Below are 22,051 nucleotides of genomic sequence, written 5' to 3'. Positions count from 1 at the left end.
GTACCTCTAAACTACATGAAAGCATAACTCTGAATCAGTATCAGCTTGTCTCTTTATTTTATAGATTTGTACAGTCTTCGCCGGGTAAATATAAATACATTCTTTACAATTTCATATCAAATACATTTAAAAATCTATCTACAAGGATGGATACAGAGGATGTATGTGTGGCTGAACAGTTTGGCTAGACAGTACATTTATTTGTAATTTTGACAGGGTTTGAATGCTCGTAATATTGTTTCTAAAAAGCCAAACATGCTGAAACTTGGTCAATAAGCTTGCTGTATGTCTCTCTTTCACACGATGGGGTTATGTTTTCTGGGACCCTAATTAAATTAGTTTTCCAAACTCGAACCCAGTCCCTTGATCGTTTAGTTACCGGCAACTACCAAAAGGCTAACGATTTAGCTACTATCAATTAAAGGAACGAGATATAATTTTGTTCTTAACAAACTTTGAACGAACACACAGCGTTTTTAATGGACTCAAGGGCTAACATCTACAAAGAAAAAAGGAAATTTATGAGGCAAAATATGGAGCGTTAAACATAACCAATTCAATTTGCCTTGTACTCTAGGTGTTATTGAATTTACTGGACAATGGGTTGCTGCTGCAGCTTGAGCGGTCGCGACAGGGGCTATTTCGCAATTGACACTGTCAACGAGCATCCAAAGACAAAGAACTGAGAGTGGTTTATTTTATACGATGCAGTGCATTGTGGGCATTTATGTGCATTTATGTAAATAAGTCATCTTTATTTCCAGTATTTCCAGTATTTATATTATGGTGTTCAATAGAAGACTACATGTTGATACCATGTACATACCATTTTTAAGAATTTCAATATTATTTATTTTTTTTTAGTATATCTCTGCCTTAGAGGCTGGAAGAAACAGGATAAAACCAAAAATACAAAGGTTGTCATTTCAAAGTCTAGTCCAAACACTGAAAATTCTAACATTCTAAAGTTAGACAGCTTATACTCGGAAAGTACTTTTTTTTTTTTTCTTTTCTTTTTAGAAAAATCACTATATTTATACCTGCATTCCGTGCAGACGAATTTTTCTTGGCCTTTAATTTTATTAGAAAGTCTTTTTTTTTCAGCGGCGTTGTAATTGTTTTGATTCCATGCTTTTGCTTGCGGTTCCTAGTTTTCACTTCTTATAATCATAATCGGAGTTGGAAAAAAACTGATTTTTGCTTTGCAATACTAGTAAACTACTTTCGGCTCTATTTCGATTCCAACACTTGCTTAGTGTACCTAAGGCAACCTATGGTAAGATAAGCCATATTTTTACTTTCTGACACAGCATTGAGCCTACCATTTGCTGCTGAAGACTACCTAGACTCATCACGTGCACGGAGTCCATTATTTCATACTGTTCTTTACATCTGGCTTCAGCTTAAACTCTGTAGGAAAAAAAATCATATGAAAAATGCGGAAGGAATTAATTTGGTTTTATCTGTGATTATTATATAGAGTTCATGTATGTCGGTGTAACGATTACATGGTGCGTTATATAGAGATTTTTGTTCTTTCAGTATCACAGCTCGCAGGAAGTACCAAAACCATAAGCACCAGCTGACTGCAGGTGTTTCTCAATATCTAATCAGTTCCGATCAGTTGCGTCGGACGGACAGAACATCTGATCATGAATCCTGCACCTTTTTCAAAAGAAGTGGCAAAAGAAAGAAATAACGAAAGTAAGGAATATGCATGACTGAATGGCCTTGATTAACTATTAAAAGTGAAATATTAAGTTCTTTTCATTGTAACGTCATGCCAGAATCATTTTGGTCATTTTTTACTAAATCCACTAAAGGATAGAGTAAAATGTTTTGGTAATGTTATTAAATTAAAATGAGGGCATCTTACAAATTATCTATTTGGCGATCGATTTTTCCCCCCGCACAGGCCGTTTCGCGGCGGACCAGAAAGCTACTTTTCATTGACATGAGAAAGCAGTGTAAACTTTATTTGCGACAAGTTGTTATTTGAAAAGTGTTAATCAAGAGAACACCAATCGAGGAAAAATCTAAGACGCTAGGATTGTTAGCTAGTTCTATTACAAAGTAGGTCTTTTGAACAAAATTATTTTTTCACAAAAGCTAAAAAGTTCAATTACAACTTAGAGTCTAACCAAGGTAGGTGGTGAAATGCGTGCGTGGTTTCTGAGACAAGGGACAAGCAGGGATTATAGTGATCATCATCATACCCATGTGCGTGGTATGTCTGGAACACCTCGTTCCACTGTACGTTTGTCTCGCATTCAGTCCCTGCTGAGATTTATTGACATCAATAAAATAAAAAGAATTGAAAGAGCCCTTCCACTGGTATCCGGATATTTTTTTGAAACCCGATTTTCTATTTGCGGACTGGGCTTTCATGTGGATGTGTGAAACAGGTGTTACTGTATTAGATTACGCTGTTCTATTGGCCTATTCGGATTCAAATTTATCCGGCATAGTGTGGACGAGGTCTTAATTAACGCATGCTCTGTCTATTTTTCCGATTTTTTTTTAGCGTATTCATTTTATTAGCGCGGACGAGCAAAAAGATTCAAAAACGCTACGTTTGGACGAAAATGTTTTTGAAAACCGAATAAAATCTGACTTCTTTTTGAAACGCAAACGGATACGTGCTGACGGAGCCTAAATGTTCCAAAACTACAGTTTTGCTGTCATGATTCTAATAGACGAAAACACGAGCAAACCAATTAAATAGAAGTTATCAATATTCCTCTTTCATTAATTACTACAATTGTTTGCAAATTGATCTACGCTTTCTTGACGACAGATATGAGTGCCGTCACAACCAGTTTGCTCCTTACTTGCATTCAAATTTATGTTTTGCATTAAAATACTTCTTAGTGACGACAACATTCCCGCCCTAGTGGTCTACGTATACTGACAGGATCATAAATTCATATTTTGATCCTACCAAGAGAGTATAAATAAGAGAGGGAAACTTCTTATTGTGGCTCACGCCATGTAAATTCCCGGTTGGGCTATTTTTAGAAAGCAGTTTAAATTTCGCCTTACCATACTCCCGTGCGTCATTAACTTGCGGGCAGCGCTCTTTCCGTTTGTTGTTTTGATTTTGTTTTTAGTCGTTGATTTTTGTGATCAAAGCAACAAACGGAAAGAGCACACGCGCGCGCTAGTTGGCGCACGGGATTAGAGTAAGGCCCGGTTCAGACGTCGATCTTTTGCCGTGTCGAGTTTAATTACAATTGAAGTCGACTCAAATTCATTGAAATTCGACGTCCGTTTCAAACGTCGATTTTAATGTTGCCGGTCGCACTCAACAAAAACCAAAAACCAAAAACCAAAAACCAAAAACCAAAAACCAAAAACCAAAAACCAAAACCAAAAACCAAAAACCAAAAACCAAAAACCAAAAACCAAAACCAAAAACCAAAAACCAAAAACCAAAAACCAAAACCAAAAACCAAAAACCAAAAACCAAAAACCAAAAACCAAAACCAAAAACCAAAAAACCAAAAACCAAAACCAAAAACCAAAAACCAAAAACCAAAAACCAAAAACCAAAAACCAAAAACCAAAACCAAAAACCAAAACCAAAAACCAAAAACCAAAAACCAAAAACCAAAAACCAAAAACCAAAAACCAAAAACCAAAAACCAAAAACCAAAAGCATAAAAGCTGCTGAAATCTTTAGCTCTTTTAATTGATGCATTAGATTCGACTCGACAAAAGATCGATGTTTGAAACGCCGGTCTTTTGCCGTTTCGCGCAACTCGAGCAGTCGACTTTAATTCTTTGCCGACCTTAATTAAATCTGTCGATCTCAATTAATTCAAACGTCGCTGTTCTCATGCGCTAAATGTAAATAATTAGATTCGACGCGGCAAAAGATCGACTTCTGAACCAAGCCTAAGGCGAATTAAACTGCCTCCGGTTACTAAAAATAGCCCAACCGAAAATTTACATGGCGCGCGCCGCTCGGGCCACAATAAGAAGTTTCCCTCTCTTATTTATGCTCTCTTGTTCCTACAGATTTCTAGAGAGTTTCTAAATACCTTTTACGCTTAAGTCAGCTAGAATGTGGTTCTATTTCTGTTATATAAGTATTAGAAGATACTTTAAAAGATAATAAGGAATTATCTCAGTCAAGTGGACTTGCCATCAAACAACTACGCGTGGCTCGACGTCGTATAATGTTACCTTAGGCCGATTAATCTATTCTTTATGAAACGTTTTACAAAACATTAATCTGTGCGATATGCATCAATGGCTCAAGATTTATAAACATTTCATGCTTTTGCATTTTATCAGCAAGACTTGCTATTCAGAAATAAACAAGAAAAATATGATTTCGAGTATCATAAGATATTTTATAAAATAATTTGGACAATACGCGCGCGATATATTGGCCAAAAACCATTTTGATGAGGGTATCAAAACACGCTCGCGTCATCCTTTACAAATACATCAATACTATACGATATATATATATTTTTTTGGCGGGTTTGTTATTTTATAAGAATTAATTTGAATTAACGGAGAGATAACTAGCTAAAAACTAGTGTGAGCTGCGTCGGTGTTTCTAATGACGTTTCAGACGCTAGTCCTTCGTCGGAGTAGAAGAGGACGAAGGACTAGCGTCGCAATCTTCAATAAGTTTTTTCATCTCTTTCACGGTGTATATTTTTACCTTTTTATCATTACTGTTAAATTAAAGGGTTTTTAAAAATCCAATCCAAAAATTAAAATCCAATTTTTTTTGGAATATCCAGTACCAGTACCACATGCATTATCGTGGATCCAAGCAAGGCAATTAATTGTTTTGTTTAAGTTTTTGTTAACTTTTTATTGAGTATTTAGCATTCAACATTTTTGAAATAGCTGTATGATCAGGATGGGAACGCAGTCAGTTTTAAGATGATGCTACTGTTGGTGCTGTGAGTCGTTCCTGGGCTTCCTCTCAGTCTAATCTAACAACTATCGTCCGATAAAAGACAAATACACGGCCAATGCTTTTCATAAAATTTCTTTTTTGAATGATTTTTTATTTTACCATTTAGTATATCTAAAAAAGAACTTAATTGGATCCCTTTCAGCAATTCCCATTGAAGCTTAATTTGAATGTCCACAAAACAACAACTCAAGTTTCTTAAGAGAGTATATCCATTTTTTTCAAATATTAGAAGGGGTTTCGCGGTATTTATTCTAACTGTACAGGCAAAATAATAAAATGCGGGCTTCGCTGACTTAACTGAAGTGGTATTCTATGGCGATATTCTATAATGATATTGTTTTTTAATTTTTACCTTTTTTTGATTAGAATTGGAATTCTGTAGTCACGTTTTCTGAGTCGATCTTTTTTCATTTTCGGCGCCACGGTGTCTGTTAGTTGAGGTTTTTTCAGTTTTAATCTTGTTTTAGTTCTTGTATTTTTTACTCTTTGCCTTATTCCGTGATGTAGGACGATAAATCCAGTAGAATCTTCTAGGAATTCAGCAAGTAATAGAATAACGACGATGCAACTTGCCTTAAAGAGACGACCATTTGATGCAAATTTGAACATATTAATATTCAGTAGTTACACTTAGTGTTCCTTATTGAAATAGTGCTGAGCATCATTTGTATGCTTTATATAGACACGGGGATACAGACTGATTTCTTTAATGAATGGAGTCAGTACACACCCTCTCAGAGGAAATAAGGCAGCCACAGTCTAAATCACATGCACGGATATTAGATATTGTTTGGGGCATCTCGAAATATATTTGAACTTCCTTTCCAGTCGCAAGGACACTTCTGGATTAATACTACACATACTGGATACTGGATACATACCTGGCTAAGCACTTCCCTCTTGACCTTTAATTGATTAATCAAAATGGATTGTCATCGTTGGAACGCTACTTTTGAATGAGGCCCTTTAGATGGATATGATAGGAAGTATAATTCCCAATACGTTGGCTTCTGGGTGATTTGCCTGATGATTCATCTATTTAAGACTACAAAATCTACCAATAGGTTTGTATGATTGTATACCTTTTGTTGGTAACCCTATTCAAAAATACCAGATTTTGAAAGCCAGAAGTCACTTCTTCGAAGCAAAAAAATATTAGTTTAAAAAACGGCTAGATTGAAAGCATTCTGTCACTTTGGGAACGAGACAGTGTTCATCGTATCAATCAAGTCAATTTATGATTGCGTTGAATAGTACTTGAAAGTGAATGTACTAGACGATGCAGTGCATGCTTAGAGTTTTGGGTGCGGTTAAGATTAAACATATTTAACCAAACTATTAAATTAATCCTTACACAGACTAATACTTACTATCACCCTCACTTTGAAGTGAACTGATTATTCATTCTTATATTTGTCTCCCTAGTGATCAGTCATGGTGTAGCCTTTCCGATGGATTCCCTCTTCATCTTGACCTTTTAAATGTCTCGGAAATCTTCCTGCTGCCTACCATCAAATGCTTGAAATTCAAAAAATCAACGTAAAATCTAAAACGTATTTTACCAAAGTAGTCTAGAACCGTTAAAGCCATAAGGTCCCAGTAATTGTCAAAAGATTGACAGCTGTATGGAGACAGAACTGGGTCCAGTCAACAAATAAATGATTCTAACTTCATGTCATCCGCAAACACTCTTTCCTGTGATATAATTGCCAATCCCATGCCCTCTCTTCCTCGAATTCGCTCATTGGTGTGAGTGGCACACCTGCTTTCGCTATGCGTCAGCCCAGGTTTTTGTAAAATTTGTTTGCTGTCTATGTCTATTTTTATTTGACGTAAAGGGGTTATGAGGTGAGGATGTTTTAAGACTAAAACATTTATGCTATTTCAGTCTAACAACCTCCTGGAACAAATTATAAGTGGTGCGGCTCTCTCTTGTCTGAACAAAATCGACCCACTTTTATTTGCATCGCTTTTTTTAGACTACGCGATAATCAAAAACACATATAGGTTTCATCAGAATTTTTTTCATTATTTAACCTAGCTTTCGGATCCTAACCTATCTCCAGGGTTTACAATGCGCATGACATGTATGTATCCATCGTAAATCAATAAATAATAAATAATGGGATTAACAGTGGATTTCACGGAGTAGATGTTGTTCCACTGAATTCCAATTGGAATTTAGAAGTTGATTTAATTTTGACCTAACATTGAAATCTACATTACGAGGTCGGCAAAAAACAGGCAAATATCAGGCGCGCGCAGACTAGGAACGGACAGTGTGTGTAGAATTTTTTATCTATGTAAAATATGTTGTAATTCTAGTAAACTTAAATAATTTTGGGTAAAATTCTGCCTCTCTTTATTAAAAAGAGCTTTCTTCCCTAGATTACAAACTCCTGGAACGAAAAAAGAGGTTCTTTGTAGTAAGTCTATGATAACTGATCGACTCTACTTCTTTTGGCATCGCCTCTACACAAAGTCATCTTCAAAAACACAGGGAAAGTTAAATCTATCTTTAGATGCAACTATACAAATATTTGGAAAACTCACATTATAATGATGAATCCAGATGTTCTGAAGCACTTTGTAAAGATGTCGGCTATTCAGGTTAATTTCCAAATGTGATTAAAGAATAGAAAAACTTACAAGTACAAACGCTTAACTTTCAACTTTTCTATTTTCAAAAGACAACCAACCAACCAACCAACTAACCAACCAACCAACCATTGCAACGAATAAGACACAAAGATCATTACCAAAGTGAAAAAAGCTAAATAAGTCACAGAAAGGGAGAAGAGTGAGAGAAAATGATTACGAAAAAGTGAAAAAGTCATAATTTTACATTAATGAAATTATTCAGGTTTCCCATCAGTGATAGTCATCATATAGTGCAAAACTTCGAAAGCTGCAACAACATCAGCCATTTTGATTAGTTAAAAAAAAACAGTCTTCAGAGAAATTACTGATTGTCGATTAACCGTTAGAATATTCAACACAAATACGAAATATTGCTGCAAGAGCTGTTGAGGTTTTAAAATACTATTTGTTCATTTATCCAAAAGTGATCGATTTTTTGTTTCTGATGAAAATTAATTAATTTATCTTTATTCATCTTCAACGTTTGAAAATCCAGCTAATTTTCTAGTTTTAGTAACTCAGAATGTAACTGGCCTTTTTTAACTGGACTGTCGTAACTAGTTTCGCTGCTAGCATTTTACACGAAAGTGCTATTTCCCTTACAAGAAATCATCATAATCGTAACAGACGGCTTGCTGTAGTGCACGGTGAAAACGATGTAGACGTATCAGTTCAACGGGCACTCAGTATCATGGCTCTTACTATCTTACTGTCTTGAAATATGTCAATATGTCTTGCCTGCACGGTAGCAGTGTCGACGTTCTCAAAAGAAGCAAAGAATTCCCACACTGCCCGCCGGTTAGTAGACATTGGTCTCGGCTCTCTTATGATGACACATTTGCCAGCTTCTTTTCTGTCACAACCCGCGCAGCATATCAGGCTTTAACCGAATCTCAAGCTAAGATCAGACGCTAAGAAACATGTTCAACCCTAGTAACGTCTTGTGTTGCACTGTTCGTAGTGAGCAGCAGTCCAGGGAACCTATAGCTGAGGTAGCTCTTGACTAGCACGTCTAATATCTACTTGGCTTGCAGACTTCACAGGATAAATATTGGCAAAATTTCCTATAAAACAAAAGCAAAATTTTACTTGAAAGCAACTTTAACTTATCAAAGATCTAGAAGCAATTATAAGCGTATATTAGTAAGCTTTTATTCCATGCCGGTGCAGGTGACTCTAATCGAAAAAAAATATTTATTAAAAAATTCATTTAACATTTATGATACCCTCGTCCAATGCCTTCAAGAATTACAAATCAGTTTGTGATGCATTTACAATTATATACAAAGTATTATTACAAATATTTGGTTTTATATCGTTTAACGGATGTTTTCTTTACGTGGGGCATATTAAGTTCTCAGTTTATACGGATCTTCAAAGCCACTCCACTTCCCGGCTGATTGTGGTCGCGTACCGGTAGAACAATATTAATAACACGTTTTTGTTTTACGGAGCCGCTTCTTTGATGCTCCTACAAATCTCCTGCGCTCTGAAATTTTCAGCACATTTAAGAAAAAAAACAGATGCCAATCACGGCCGGCCATACGAAAATATTCATCTTCAGCCCACTTCATTTTTAATATTTTTGAAGAAATTACTTTTCAAGATAAAATAGGGTGGTAAAGTTGTCATCGATATACTTTGTGCACTTTTAGACCTATAGACAAATGGTATCAACACATGGTAGCTATAGCCATTGAACAATAATGCCTGATTCTGAGTGTCAATGTACTTTTATGACACCTTCCATGTGAATTTTCAACACATCTTCATTAATACGTCAAACAATTAATAGGAAAATCAAAAAGTTAGCTCAGAATATCGACAGATGAAAATTTCTTCTATTAAGAAAATTCTTTTAAAATTAATCAAGAAAAATGTACACTTTAAACAAAAATATCCTTATTTTCATATGATTTTCAGGACAAGTTATCTTTTTGTCGGTTTAATTGATTGCTTCAGCGTTATTTAAGGTAGTAAATTTCATGAGGACGTTTAAAGCAATTTTCACCTTACCCCAAGCAGAGCATACAATGTAAGTCGAATGTAAAATAATCCGGCATAGCAAGCGGTGGGGTATCGCTGTTAAACTATTGTCATTATATTGTTATGCGTTGCTGTACTAGCTCTCTTAGGGAGCTGCCATAGTTTTTGGATATATTTTTAATTTGCTGTGGGAGCGCATGCCTGAGATGCTAAACCATACATGACATGTCAGACATGAGACAAGTTAAACCACTTTTCTTAATCCCCAAGCACTTAATGATGATTGTTTAAAACCTTTAAAGCACGAAGGATAGAACCCTCTTGGCACGTAATAATATTTGAGTATTTTACTCTGAGTATTTTGTTTATTTAAGGGACGCTTCCTTAATAATATGCTTATCATACATACTAATTCAAGTATGTACCGGGGGGTCAATATACAATTTGAAAACGAAAATACAAGAGTCTATAGATTAAAATATCCTGCTAGTTTGTTAACTTTAATTTAACATACTTGCAGCGATGCAATAGCACCAATAACAGCAACAGTCAAAATTCTCAGTGATTTTAATGATTATGGATACCGAAAATACTACGAATTGTATCTTGACCGTTTAAATCAGACTCCATCTAAAAGCTCATTCATGAACCTTTAATGAAGTACCATGCACTTGTTTATGGCTTACCTTAATACTTTTTGGAATTCTTTTATGATAGGGCCTCTTCAGGCGTTTTATGATTTCGCTCCTATTACGAATTTTGGTTTTTTTCTCCGCGATGATTTTAATGTTCTTTTTTACACCAGTGCGAAGCCTCTTGACTCGTCCACGATGAAGGACAACGAGAATTCCCTCGACGTTCTCTGGGAACGCTGTCATCACTATCACTATCGATAGCATCCATATAAACAACACAAAATTAGGTTTCATGCTCAAAGTACTCTATAGTGTATGATCTGCTTGTTAAAAAAAGTCACGTTTCTCAGTTACTATTATTTAGCTATTAACAATACCTAGACACAAGTGAACTTTGTCAGACGTAAGGTAACCAACCTCTATTTATACCCCTTAGACAGAAGCATGCACCTTTGATCACTGAAGAATGGTTGTCAGACTGACATATTTCTGTAACAGTGACGCGTGCATCGGATTCTGGCTGGCAGCTCCGACAAACCTTGTTTTCACACTCATCCAAGTTATAACAAAAGTCTGGATTTAAGTCGAACACTTGTCAAAAATTAATCAAATCCTCTATGTGGATGTTTTTCGAACACGCCTTCATGTTCATTCCCCAAAGGTTCTCTATGAAATGACTGTTTTTCAATTTCTTTTTCACTGAAATAATCCAGGAAAAAAGTATGATTTATAGGTCTTTTTTTTCGCATTACTAAAAAGCATTTTAACGGGACGTTACGTGATACACGTAGGATGTATGTATGTCAGTTCAGAGCAGCATGGATTTGTGCTTATTGAATGAACAAGCAATGTGATAATATAGCATCATCAGCAGAGCAGCGCGTGAGACCATTGATGATGACATATGAACAGAATACCCCTATGGGCAGACATTGCTCCAATTCCTACGTGGAGTTTTTCCGGCTATAGAATCCATCCTAATCCTTGTTTACAAAGTAGATATTTTGAATAGTTTATTTTTCAATAATCCTGTTCTTCTCCATTAACTTGCACTGGTCGACGCGCTAATGAAAAATATGAAAAACACATAATTCACATTATTTTCTACAACATTGATTATAGATATATATGTAGATTATGAATTACTCTGTTGTCTGAATGATTAGATTCTTGTGTCCGGCAATATCACAATTAAAAGCCTACACATGAAAGATATAAAACTTTGGGCAATTTATATAAATTGTTGAGCTCACATTATCTATCATCTGCTATTTGGAGGTTCATCTTAAAGTGGATGTAGACAACGGACGAATAAAATTAACAACTTGCAATCAGTTAAGGATGAATTGAGTATAGTTATAACCACCTTACCTTCTTTTAATACGTTATTTTAATACTTTTTCAAAATTCTTAAGTGGTTAAGACCACTTCCGATGCAATAGTTTATTCTTAAATAGCTGGCGGATTAAAACCACTTGTCCCTCAACGGTTCAAATCGAATCCTGAACTCTGTGTCATGTAAAATAATATTTTTTTGCTTATCCTTTCCTAGGTTTCGAGTGGTTTTTGAGTGGTTTTCTTCAAGTTCTCTGCCCCTTCCACCTCCCCCAATTGGTAGTCTGGGTCAAAAACCCCGAGTCATGATGCTAGAGGGAAATCCACTGATTTTGATAATTTTATTTGGTACCAAGCACAGAGCGATGGACTTGCTGTTCCGCTCAGCATTAGACGTGGCACAGTCAACAAATATATGTTTCATGTAAAGGATCTGCATTAAAAGTTTGGCTCGTCCTAAATCCAAGTGCCATTGCATCAAATGTCATTTTTTTAAGTGCAGAATGCACCATTCAAAAAAGTCTACAATTCAGAAATGTCATTTAACGAACCTTCTTCCCTTGTAATGGGGAAATGAGCAACTTTATTGGAAAATAAAAATGGTATGGGTTTACTAACTTCTGACTCTACTCATAGAATAAACATCTTTTTGCATCAAATTTAATTTTGATTGTTGAAGTGGTAGTCGTATTTTTCACAACTGTAGTTGCAGTAAATGCTTTTTGTTGTTGAGATAATTTAGAAATTTTTTTTGTTACTATAACAATAGAATTGAAGTTCGAGGGCGTAAAGCCGCTATAAGGGCCAAAAATGACCCATCTACGCCCAAGAACATCAACTCTATTACTATTATAATAACTTTATTGGGCATTATCATCAATAAAGTAAGCCAAATAATGCGCGCGCCTTTTGAAAACGCGCGGCCAATGGGCGTAAATGGATTTTGGCGGGCCGCAAATACATTTGCAGCCCTGTTGCTGATTGGCTAAAAAGGGCTCGTACGACCGTTCTCGACCAATCAAATATCGAGGAGAAAACCATTTGAAAGCGCACGAGTTGTTTTACACCGACTCGGTTTTGTTTTGAGTTTGAATAGATTTGAGGCAGCTTTTTTTCGTCAAAATATGGAAGATTATCAACATCTTAAGCTAGAAATGAGTAGGAAAAGTTCTGACTTAGGCCAGGACAAGATTGAGGCGAAAGCTCAAGCAAAAAGTACCAAGAGAGCAACTGAATGGGGCCTGAAAAAGTTTTACAAATGGAGTAAAAAACGAAAAATCAGTGTCGACTTGAAAACCATTGCTCCGAAAGAGCTCAACGAGGTTTTACCAAATTTTAACGAGGTGAAAGCCGAAAACAGACAGTCTTGGCTTAGTTTATTGATGATATGATATTAATCGCTACGCTTGGGAGCAAATGATGCCAATCGGGCCATAAATAAACAATATGCCCTCCAAAAGTCATGTTATTGTCCTATTTACAAAATGAATGAAATGAGAACTGTTTTGCTTCCACTATCAACTATAAGTAAACTCTCAACCGATTTCTCTTCGAGTTTCTTTAGATTTTCTTCCCCTAACTCTGTGGACCGAGAAGTTTGCTTTTCTAGACGCTTTTCTATTGATTTTCCTGTCATTTTTACTTGCATGATTTTGTGAGCAGCGTTCGAGAAGCGAAGACGTCAACGGGCGAAAAGCAAAAAAAACATCTCCAAGCTTACTATTAAAGCATCCTTCTCTACGCTGTCTTTGCCCACTAATAGTCAACTGGCTACTGGAGCAAGAGTGAACCGTTAATAGACGACTTGCACTAAGAGGTCACGTGATCAAATCGGCCATTGTGGCTGGCATTCTACAGGATTTTAGCTATGCGAGAACGTAAAAAAGATGGCGGATTCGGGTATTTTTTTTGGTGACAAGGTCATGAAGCCGGCAAAACAAGACTAAACACTTCGTAGGTATTCACATCGTAGCGCAAAAAATACCATGTTTTTTCTCTTTTTGGCGAGTCAATAGCAAAAATCTACTTTAGATATGTACTAAGAGTATATTTCTTGCAAGAAAAGGGGATTTTTATAGTTATTTAGTGCGCTAACTTACCTTTTGTCACCAAAAAAACTACCCGAATCCGCCATCTTTTTTTACGTTCTCGCATAGCTAAAATCCTGTAGAATGCCAGCCACAATGGCCGATTTGATCACGTGACCTCTTAGTGCAAGTCGTCTATTGATCACTCTGTTGAACTCATGTAGTGAACCTTAGCTAATTTTCATTTGTGGAAGAGTTGCCATAGAAACGTGACAACAATTAAGCATGCTTGAAGTAGCACTCTTTTTTTTCCTAATTTTTTTCTTACTTTCTCTAGCACTTGAAACATATATTGCACAGCCTGAAGCGCGATTAGATCTATCTGCTGTACTTTCTTGCATTAGTTTGTATGATTCTTCAGCCTGTTGGGTCTTGGCTGGTCGTGTCTCATTTTGTTTGGCTTCGTCTCTCATTTTGTTAAATGATTCAAGAGCTTCTCGGTAATTTCTATAAGTGTACTTCTCGGGCTTGCTTCGTTTTCGTAGCACTATTTCTAAAGGAGTAATATGATTTATAGTATTCCTTTCCCGTCTTTGTCGAAATGCGGAAGTTGTTCTTAAAGCAACACTTGTAATACGTAAGTAAGACAAATCCTCCCCACATCTAACATGCTCAGAGAATGAACTACTTATAGGCGAAGATTTTGAAACAAAACTCTCTTTCAAGGTTAACGTTCTTTCTGACCTTTGAATTACCTGTTTTTCCTTGGTATCTATCTGGTGTATCCTTGTTGAAGTGTCTGGATGTTGCTGAGTAAATTTACGAGTATGCGAACGAGAAAATATTGCATCTAATAAATCCTTTTGAAGAGATTCAAACAGTTCAGATGTCTTATTTTGATTGTTGTTTACATTTGCTTGCTTTCTCGGCCTTCTTAGTTTTCTATGCGTAGATGAGTGAAATCCCAAACGTGTAGTTCCGGGTCCACAAACTCGAAGTCCAAGATCGAAACCACTGTTGTCTGTCACGATATTTTCCTTTGTATCCATCATTTCATCATTGCTATTAGAAATAATGTGTATTCCAGCTTAATACGATAGTATAATTACTGGCTTGCTTTTCAATAGCTACAATCAAAAACCACTATAGAGTCGATTGCTCCACCATAGTAACAAAGTAAGAAAACTGAGATCACAACTTAACTTGCACATTTCAGCGTTCAAATTTGTTCCGCAGAAAATAATCACAAGCTTCTCTTGTGAACAAGTGAGCAAACAACTTCAAAAACCAAATGCAAATTTTCTTTTAAAAAAATTCTTTAATACATGCTATTGTAGTGAATCTTTTGTTGTTGTTATTAAGTTAAGGCTTATGTCAATCAAACACAATAGCCGTTTAGATCATTAAATTCCTCGCTGTCTATGGAAGTTGCGCTTACATAAATAGTTTCGATCGATAAAACAGTTGTATAAGAAGAAGAAAAGGAAGTAGAAAAAGAAGAAGAGTGATTAATTAACTATTGATTAATGATTGCCCCCCAACTTTAAGTATTAGTTTAGGTTGACGTTTCTAAAGTTCAAGGAAAGGACCAAGAGAGTTTAAAAATGTAGTAAAAAAGATTGCATTTTTAAGTCATATTAAATTAAATTATATTACATTAAACCAAATCATACTAATATGACAGTATTCTTGGTTTTCACGTGACGTAATTAAAATCCAAAGTATCGAGGTTCGGTTTTAGATTCTGTCACGCAATTCTGTCACACATTTTCAAATAATTAGAAATAGGAAATTTTGATTGAAATGGTATGTTTTTAACTTATTGGATGATTGGTAACTTTATTTTTATGATTATTGTTATTGAAAATTTGAAATGTTTACAATATAAACATCATTTTTAAAGTTTTATCCGTTTCTTAACGGTGTCCGTTTGCTTCCCTGTTTTCGACCCAAGGACAGCTCATCTCGATGACTGAGATTTTGTTCTTCTCATTGTTGATAATGATAGCATCAATTCTGTTAGCCTTGACATGCGTAGTGTCGGCATATAGTGGGAGATCTCAATAAGCAACTGCCCGTTTATTCTCATCCTTCGCCTTAGGCTGAACTTGCAAGTACCAAGTCACCAGGTCTATAGAGATCTTAGAACTTCAAAGAGCAGGATCTTGAGGACGTCGTTATATCTAATCTCGTACCCAGAGCCTGCGTTTCTTTCGGCCTGAGGCAAAGAACGAGGGCTCTGGCATAATTCTTTTTTGGCGCATGTGCAGTTTTCCGCAATTGAAACATAATCAATGAAAATCATGCTTTCAAACAGAGTTCTGCATTTACTTCCGATCAAAATAAGAATTAGAAATCGGGAACATATTTTTTTATTTTTGGAAAGTCTTTTACGTATGCGCTCTTATACCGGAAGTCCCAGATCTGGTCTCAAAAAAATGGATTATGTCAGAGCCCTCGGCGCATGCCAGAAGAAACGCAGGCTCTGGGTACGAGATTGCGTTATATCGCGCAAAATACTTCGTTTGCGCAAGCGCACTACAACCCGCTAGGATGTGTGAGACACTTTCTGGTCCTTTGCCGCATAATCGACACTTCTCATCCCCACTGCCACTGGTACCTGTCTTTCTGTAATAGAAGAGCTTTGTTGGAAGCAGCTGTTGGTGCTATAACTCTTGCACACCTACTACGGTGCATGTGCGTAGGCGCGCTTTTCCAAAGGTGGAGCCAAGCAAAACAATCTTCATCGTTAGCGTCATTATCCTCAAACCTACTCTTTTAAGAGTTAAAAAAGAAGAGTTTACCTTGCCATTTCGCATCCTCAATAAAAGAAAAAAACTTCTTATTGCTGAGTCTTTGCCCTTGAACTTCTATTCCAGCCTTTGTAATAACAGGTTTTGGGTATAGACTAGATGCATTTGTAGCCCTAGCTTTTGCGCGCATTTCATGGCTTCCTTGACAGCACACTTCTTCTAGTTCTACTTTAGCCCAATACACTTCATTCCATTGTCTTTAACAAATCTCACAAATCTCTTCAGCTTGATTTCCGATGACGCAAAAGTTTGCTACCTCGAACGCTCATAATGGCTTCGATGACTCATACCCCTCCGTTTCTCTCAGTTTCCACGCCACCGGATTTATATAGAACGCGAACAGAGTCGGTGAGCATTCCCTGTGATAGAGCTTTCTTGAAATGGATTAACTCTGGAGCCAAATTCTCAGGCATAGATCTAGATTTGCAGTAAATGTTTCGCGCTGCCATACTATGGTCCGTTCCTCAATGTCTGGAAGTATGGTCCTAGCTTAATTACAGTGCGATTACCCAAACCAAGACCACCCAAAATATTAGTCATACAAATTAGCCAATCACGATTAAGTATTTAAACAATAGAATCTGTACAAATTTTTATTCATTTTTTCTTTAAAAGCATATATTATACTTTATACGAGTGTGTTTACGATCCGAAGTGAACAAAAAACAGTTTAAGATCCAGAATTCATCAATTCATTTGTTATTCAAAAATGTGAATTTGATTTAAAATTTATTTGGGTGGCCTTGCTTAATGAGTCGCACTGTAGTAAAATAGTAAAAATCCTGAAGTCATGTTTCCATAGCAGACGAACTTTGAAATAGATCAAATTTACTATGATGCACGTTCCGAACACATCCCACATGGATAAGGAGTGAGTATGCATTCAAAGCAATACAGCGTGACAATCAAAAAGTATGAGTTTGCTGGTCATAGCAAGGGGTTAATCATCTACGGTCTAGGGGCCGACTAACCTCTCCCTTAGGCTTCGGCCGAGCTTCCTGATCAGTGTGTAAATCTCCGGATAGCGGTGTCGGGGCCGAAATCTCCGGCGTAGCCGTAAATGCTTCGCGCTGCCATACGACGGTTCAGCACTCGATGTCTGGAAGTATGGTCCTTGTTAGTTAATAATTGAAGTAAATAGCGTGTTTTCATAGCAGATGAACTTTGAAATAGATCAAGTTCACTAATTACTAAACGCATCTCACATGAAAAGGAACGAGTACGCGATCAAAGCCATATGAGCGTCATAATCAAATTACGGGGTTATTTGCTGGTAAAGTCTTTATTGGATGTTCAAGATCGATCGATCAATCAATCAATCAAAAACTTTATTTAAACAAAAAGACAAATACTGTTTTACATGATTGCTGTGTGGGAATCTGAAGTTTTGAGACAACCGTACCTGGCTCAATTTCTCTTTGAAGCTAGCGAACTAGAGTTTCTTACATCCTCTAGCTATAAGGATCGTTGTTTCAAATAGCTATATATCTATGCATACCTCTTTCCGTAACATGCCTCGTTGAACTTCAGTAGGGTACAGTCATCCATCATCTTTCTCAGATCATATTCATCAGTTTGGTCATAATCTATCGAAAGTTAATTGCACTTATTACAATAGTAATTAAGGTAGTCATCACGACCGGACAGAAAGAATTCACACATTATTTTTTTCTCACACAAGGGCGGATCCAGGGGGAGGGTCGGGGGAGTCGCGACCCCCCTGTCATTCCTGAGGTCAAATGGGCTCCCTGTGGTGGTAAAAATGCGACTGGGATTCCTTTGCCCACAAAATTTACCCCTGAGACCCCCCCTTTAAAAAAAACCTGGATCCGCCCTTGTCACATCTAATAATTTGACGATCTTTAGTTGCTTATTCAAAAAAGCGCGGGAGGGGGGGAGGCGGGGTCATAATAGGAGATCATAATAGGGAGTAATTCCAATTGTTCCCATTGGATTTTGTTCCAAATACACGTAATTAAGGTTTTGTGTGGAATGTAAAGGATTTCAACGATCCAAAACGTCCCATAACGTTATCAGATATTCATACAGATTCATACAGATACATGCATGTATATGAGTTACATACCCCTGGAGCCATGTTCCTATCCAAGCTTGCCTTCACTATTCATGTTGGATCAAATCGGTTGTTTTCTTTCTCTATATCACTGAGTTTCGCATAGACCTTTAATGGCCTTTAATAATGGGATTTCTGTTTTCTGTCCATGACTTGAGGTCATTTTTTTCCTATGGTCGCTTACGTCCAATGGTCTTCTTAATATGTACTCTGTCCTGGAAATACATGGTCTCTGTTACCTTCAGTTTATTGCCTCGATTCCTTTGCTTTTTCCAAGTCAAAGTTTCTAAGGCACCATACATATATATGCTGTGGAATGTAAAGTGCGAGGACTTTGCTCCAAATAAAGCTCTTCAGAACTGTCAGTATCGCTCAAGAGTCTTCAGTTCGAGATTGCTGTGCCAATAGAATTTTGGCACAAACAGCCTGTATTTAAATCATGAGGTGCCCACTCACTCAGTTAGTTGGGAGAAAGACCATTTATTTGTTATTGCCAACCTTAGAGAGATAAAAAGCTTACATGACGCACAAACATATCGCGGGAATGTTCCTTTGCTCTCGTCATTTACATGGATGGCCCATGAAACCAAAAACTCTTGTACAAATAAACTCTTTAATAAGAAAACTAGTTGTAAAAGACAACGTTTCGCTGTCATCTCGACAACATCATCAGGTCTTTAAAAAATAAGATACTCTTGTCTGTTTTTATCTTCTTTTTTCTATCTATATAAGGGACTGGTCATAAAGTATAAGGGGGGAGTGGGGGCAAAATCAGAGGGTGGGTCACATAATTTTGAACTCCTTCAAAGGGGTGGGCTGTTGATAAAATTTGACAACTAAAAAGGGTGGGCCATTACAAAATAGACTACTATTATAATTGTCATCATCTCAAGAAAATGTGCAGTGGCAGAGGATCTGGATAGGAAGTATGTAGAACATCTGTAGTACCTTCCAATGAAAAAAATTAAAAGGGCAAATGAAAAAAACAAAAAAAACAAAAAAAAAAAAACAAAGGAAGCGAAGAAACTTAAAACATACGAGGACTATGACTGGAAAGACATACAAGAAAGCGGAATGCTTAAGAAGCAGAGGGTTGCTGTCTTGGACCTATTTTTAAAAAAGCACAACTTACTTAAGCGCAAAATGTACAAAAGTGAGAAAATCCAAGTAATAAATGCTTGGCTGTCTATGCAGCATGAAGAAGATGGTATTTCGCGCGAGGACACTGAAGATGATGATAATTCATGTGAGGACACTGGTGAAGGTACTGAAGATTTGGATAGCGACAAAGAAATTGACATTGTTACTCATGAAATAGGAATTACTGATAGTGAGGAAGACGATGACAGAGAAAGAAGAAGCCGAAACAGTCAATGTTACAATGTGGAAGACGTGTGCAATCAAGAAAATTCTTTTGGGATTTATATTGAATATAGGTAAATAATCAGTGGATCCTTTTTTCAGGGGTGGGTCATCTGCAATTTTGCTTCTAAATCAGGATCATTTTATAATGGGCCAAGATAAAAAAAAAACACTGATTCGATTCTGATTGCGCTCCTGTCCCCTTGTCTGTCGATCATGTATACATTTTCTTGTGGTTGGACAGAGCACATGGAGCTCTGCAAGGGAGTAAGTGAGAAATGCAACTATCCCTTTTGCACCTCAAAATTGTAAACCTAGAAAACCTAGTTTCAAACTTAATCGTCAAACCGGGAATACAATGGGGAAAACACCTAGTTAATATCAAACCGGGAATAGAACTGGGGAAAAACTTGTTTTCTTGTTACTTCGAATACCATTGTCTGAGGACCGGGAGGTCAATTTATCTGCACTTATATGTTGCCGGCCAGGTTTTAAAAATGTTTTTAAAATCAAAAAGCTAGTTTATGTTAAAATATTTTACTCAGTTTTATTGGATCATAACCCGTATAGTTGTCGTCTTAAAGAAAGCTAAGATGACGACTTTGTAAAGATGTTATTCTAAAATGACATTTCAAAAACCGAATGTTTCGAAGGGTTTTTCTCATATAGGAGTGCAAAAGCCTGGAATACAGTCCCATCATGAGTTAAAGAAAACCGAAAAATTGATATCTGTTTAATTTTCAAAAACAATTCGACGAAATGAGATTTCTCTTGGATTATAATCTCATAATGATTGTCATCAATACTCAATTACGATATATAACCATGATTCATTTCATAGTTGTAAATGATTTGGTTGAAAACGGCTTTTCTGTAAATAACTTTTTTTTAACTTACTACATTAAAAAACCGCAGAAGCAGCTGATTAATAATGGTAATTGAACTGAGTGGAGTGCAATTTGGTCTGAAATCAAACGCGCGATTACAAAATCACACGACCGCGTAGCGGGAGTGTGATTTGTAATTGCAAGTTTGATTTCAGACCAAAATTGCACGACACGAAGTTCAATTACCACTTAATCATATCCTTTTTGTAATCATACATAAGAAAAAGGCACAATAAAGAGTGCAGAATAATCAGTATAATGTAGTAGAAGAACTAAATGCGAATGGAACAAAAAAAAAAAACATCTAAAAAAACTTTTTTTTATATTTTTTTGTTTTATTTTATCGTTAACAAAATTTTTTTTTTAGAATGCGATTAAGAGCTCCTAAGGATGCGATTTGGGAATTAATCGCCCTCCTTTGAACCAATCAGATTGCAGGATTTGGTAGTGATTACAAAAAGGATATGATTAAGGCTGAAATCTAGTCAATCAGGCTAAAACCATTACAGCCTGATTGGGGGAAATAGTGGTTCTTTAATGTGGGTTTTTATTGTGCCGTTTTGAAATTAAAGTGATTCATTCATTATTTTTCTACCCGTCTACCTAGACGTCCCTAGCATGTAATGTGAATCTCAAAGCAATAGGCACGCGAGTTTCACTGAATCATTTGACCGGGAGGTCCCAGAACCTATAGCAATACATTTACCACCATACCCGGCGTTCAGAATTGCCAGCCCGTGCAAATAAATTCCCGGTTAAATGACTTGGGCGAAATTTCACATTTTCTGATTATTTTCTTTATATATTTGGAACCAATTTTATAGTTACTTTTGTTCACACTTCATATTACTAAACGATATTAACGCAAAACCTCGTCCCCTCCCCCTCCCCCTCCCCCTTTTGTCAAAACGTGAATCTTGGGAACGGCAACTTGACTCAAAATTGAATACTAGTTCTTTTTAATCTATGACTTCAATGATCTTATTGATCTTATCAACTTAAATAGTCGCTGCTTAGATGAACTTATATGTAGGAAATATTCCTTTATAATTAAATTAATTCAAATAGTACGAATAATAGGCGTATAATATAACTGAAATGCTTTAACTCTAAACAATGTTCATTTTACTGTCCTTCTTGCTTGTCCTTTCTCGTGTTATTCTATTTTTCTTTCTACTTCTTGTGCCTTGTTCCAAACTGGTGCTTCCCTGTTGTTTCTGGTCCTTCTCTGCTGTTTTGGTCGATCCTTCTCTGCTGTTTTGTTCCTTCGCTGCTCTAGTCTTCACCTCTCAAGTCAAGTGCTTTCTTCTCTCTCTTAATTTGACTTACTTATATTTATAGTATAGACTA

At 36.4% G+C, this 22,051-nt stretch overlaps 1 protein-coding gene across 1 annotated transcript; it reads right to left on the bottom strand.

Moving 5' to 3' along the window:
- Positions 1–7,280: 7,280 nt before the first annotated feature.
- On the bottom strand, positions 7,281–14,828 carry LOC116293870 (uncharacterized). Its single transcript, XM_031701371.2, has 3 exons — positions 14,321–14,828; positions 10,255–11,267; positions 7,281–8,646 (listed from the first exon to the last, which is right to left on the bottom strand). The coding sequence occupies exons 1-2, from the start codon at positions 14,615–14,617 to the stop codon at positions 11,217–11,219; spliced, it is 348 nt and encodes a 115-aa protein (XP_031557231.2). The 5' UTR covers positions 14,618–14,828; the 3' UTR covers positions 7,281–8,646; positions 10,255–11,216.
- Positions 14,829–22,051: the final 7,223 nt, after the last annotated feature.

The sequence above is a fragment of the Actinia tenebrosa genome, unplaced genomic scaffold, assembly GCF_029948245.1.
Source record: "Actinia tenebrosa isolate PJP-AT-01 unplaced genomic scaffold, QUT_ActTen_1.0 PGA_scaffold16__25_contigs__length_10494907, whole genome shotgun sequence".
NCBI classification, from domain to species: Eukaryota; Metazoa; Cnidaria; class Anthozoa; order Actiniaria; family Actiniidae; genus Actinia; species Actinia tenebrosa.
This window is presented reverse-complemented; position numbering and strand designations above follow the sequence as displayed.

Bases quoted from the DNA above. Each gene is read 5' to 3' on its own strand.
- LOC116293870 (XM_031701371.2), bottom strand. From the start codon at position 14,617: ATGATGGATACAAAGGAAAATATCGTGACAGACAACAGTGGTTTCGAT. The intron at 11,268-14,320 runs GTAATTCAAAGG...ATTTTTCATTAG, and splicing joins TAGATACCAAGGAAAAACAG to CGCGTCGACCAGTGCAAGTT.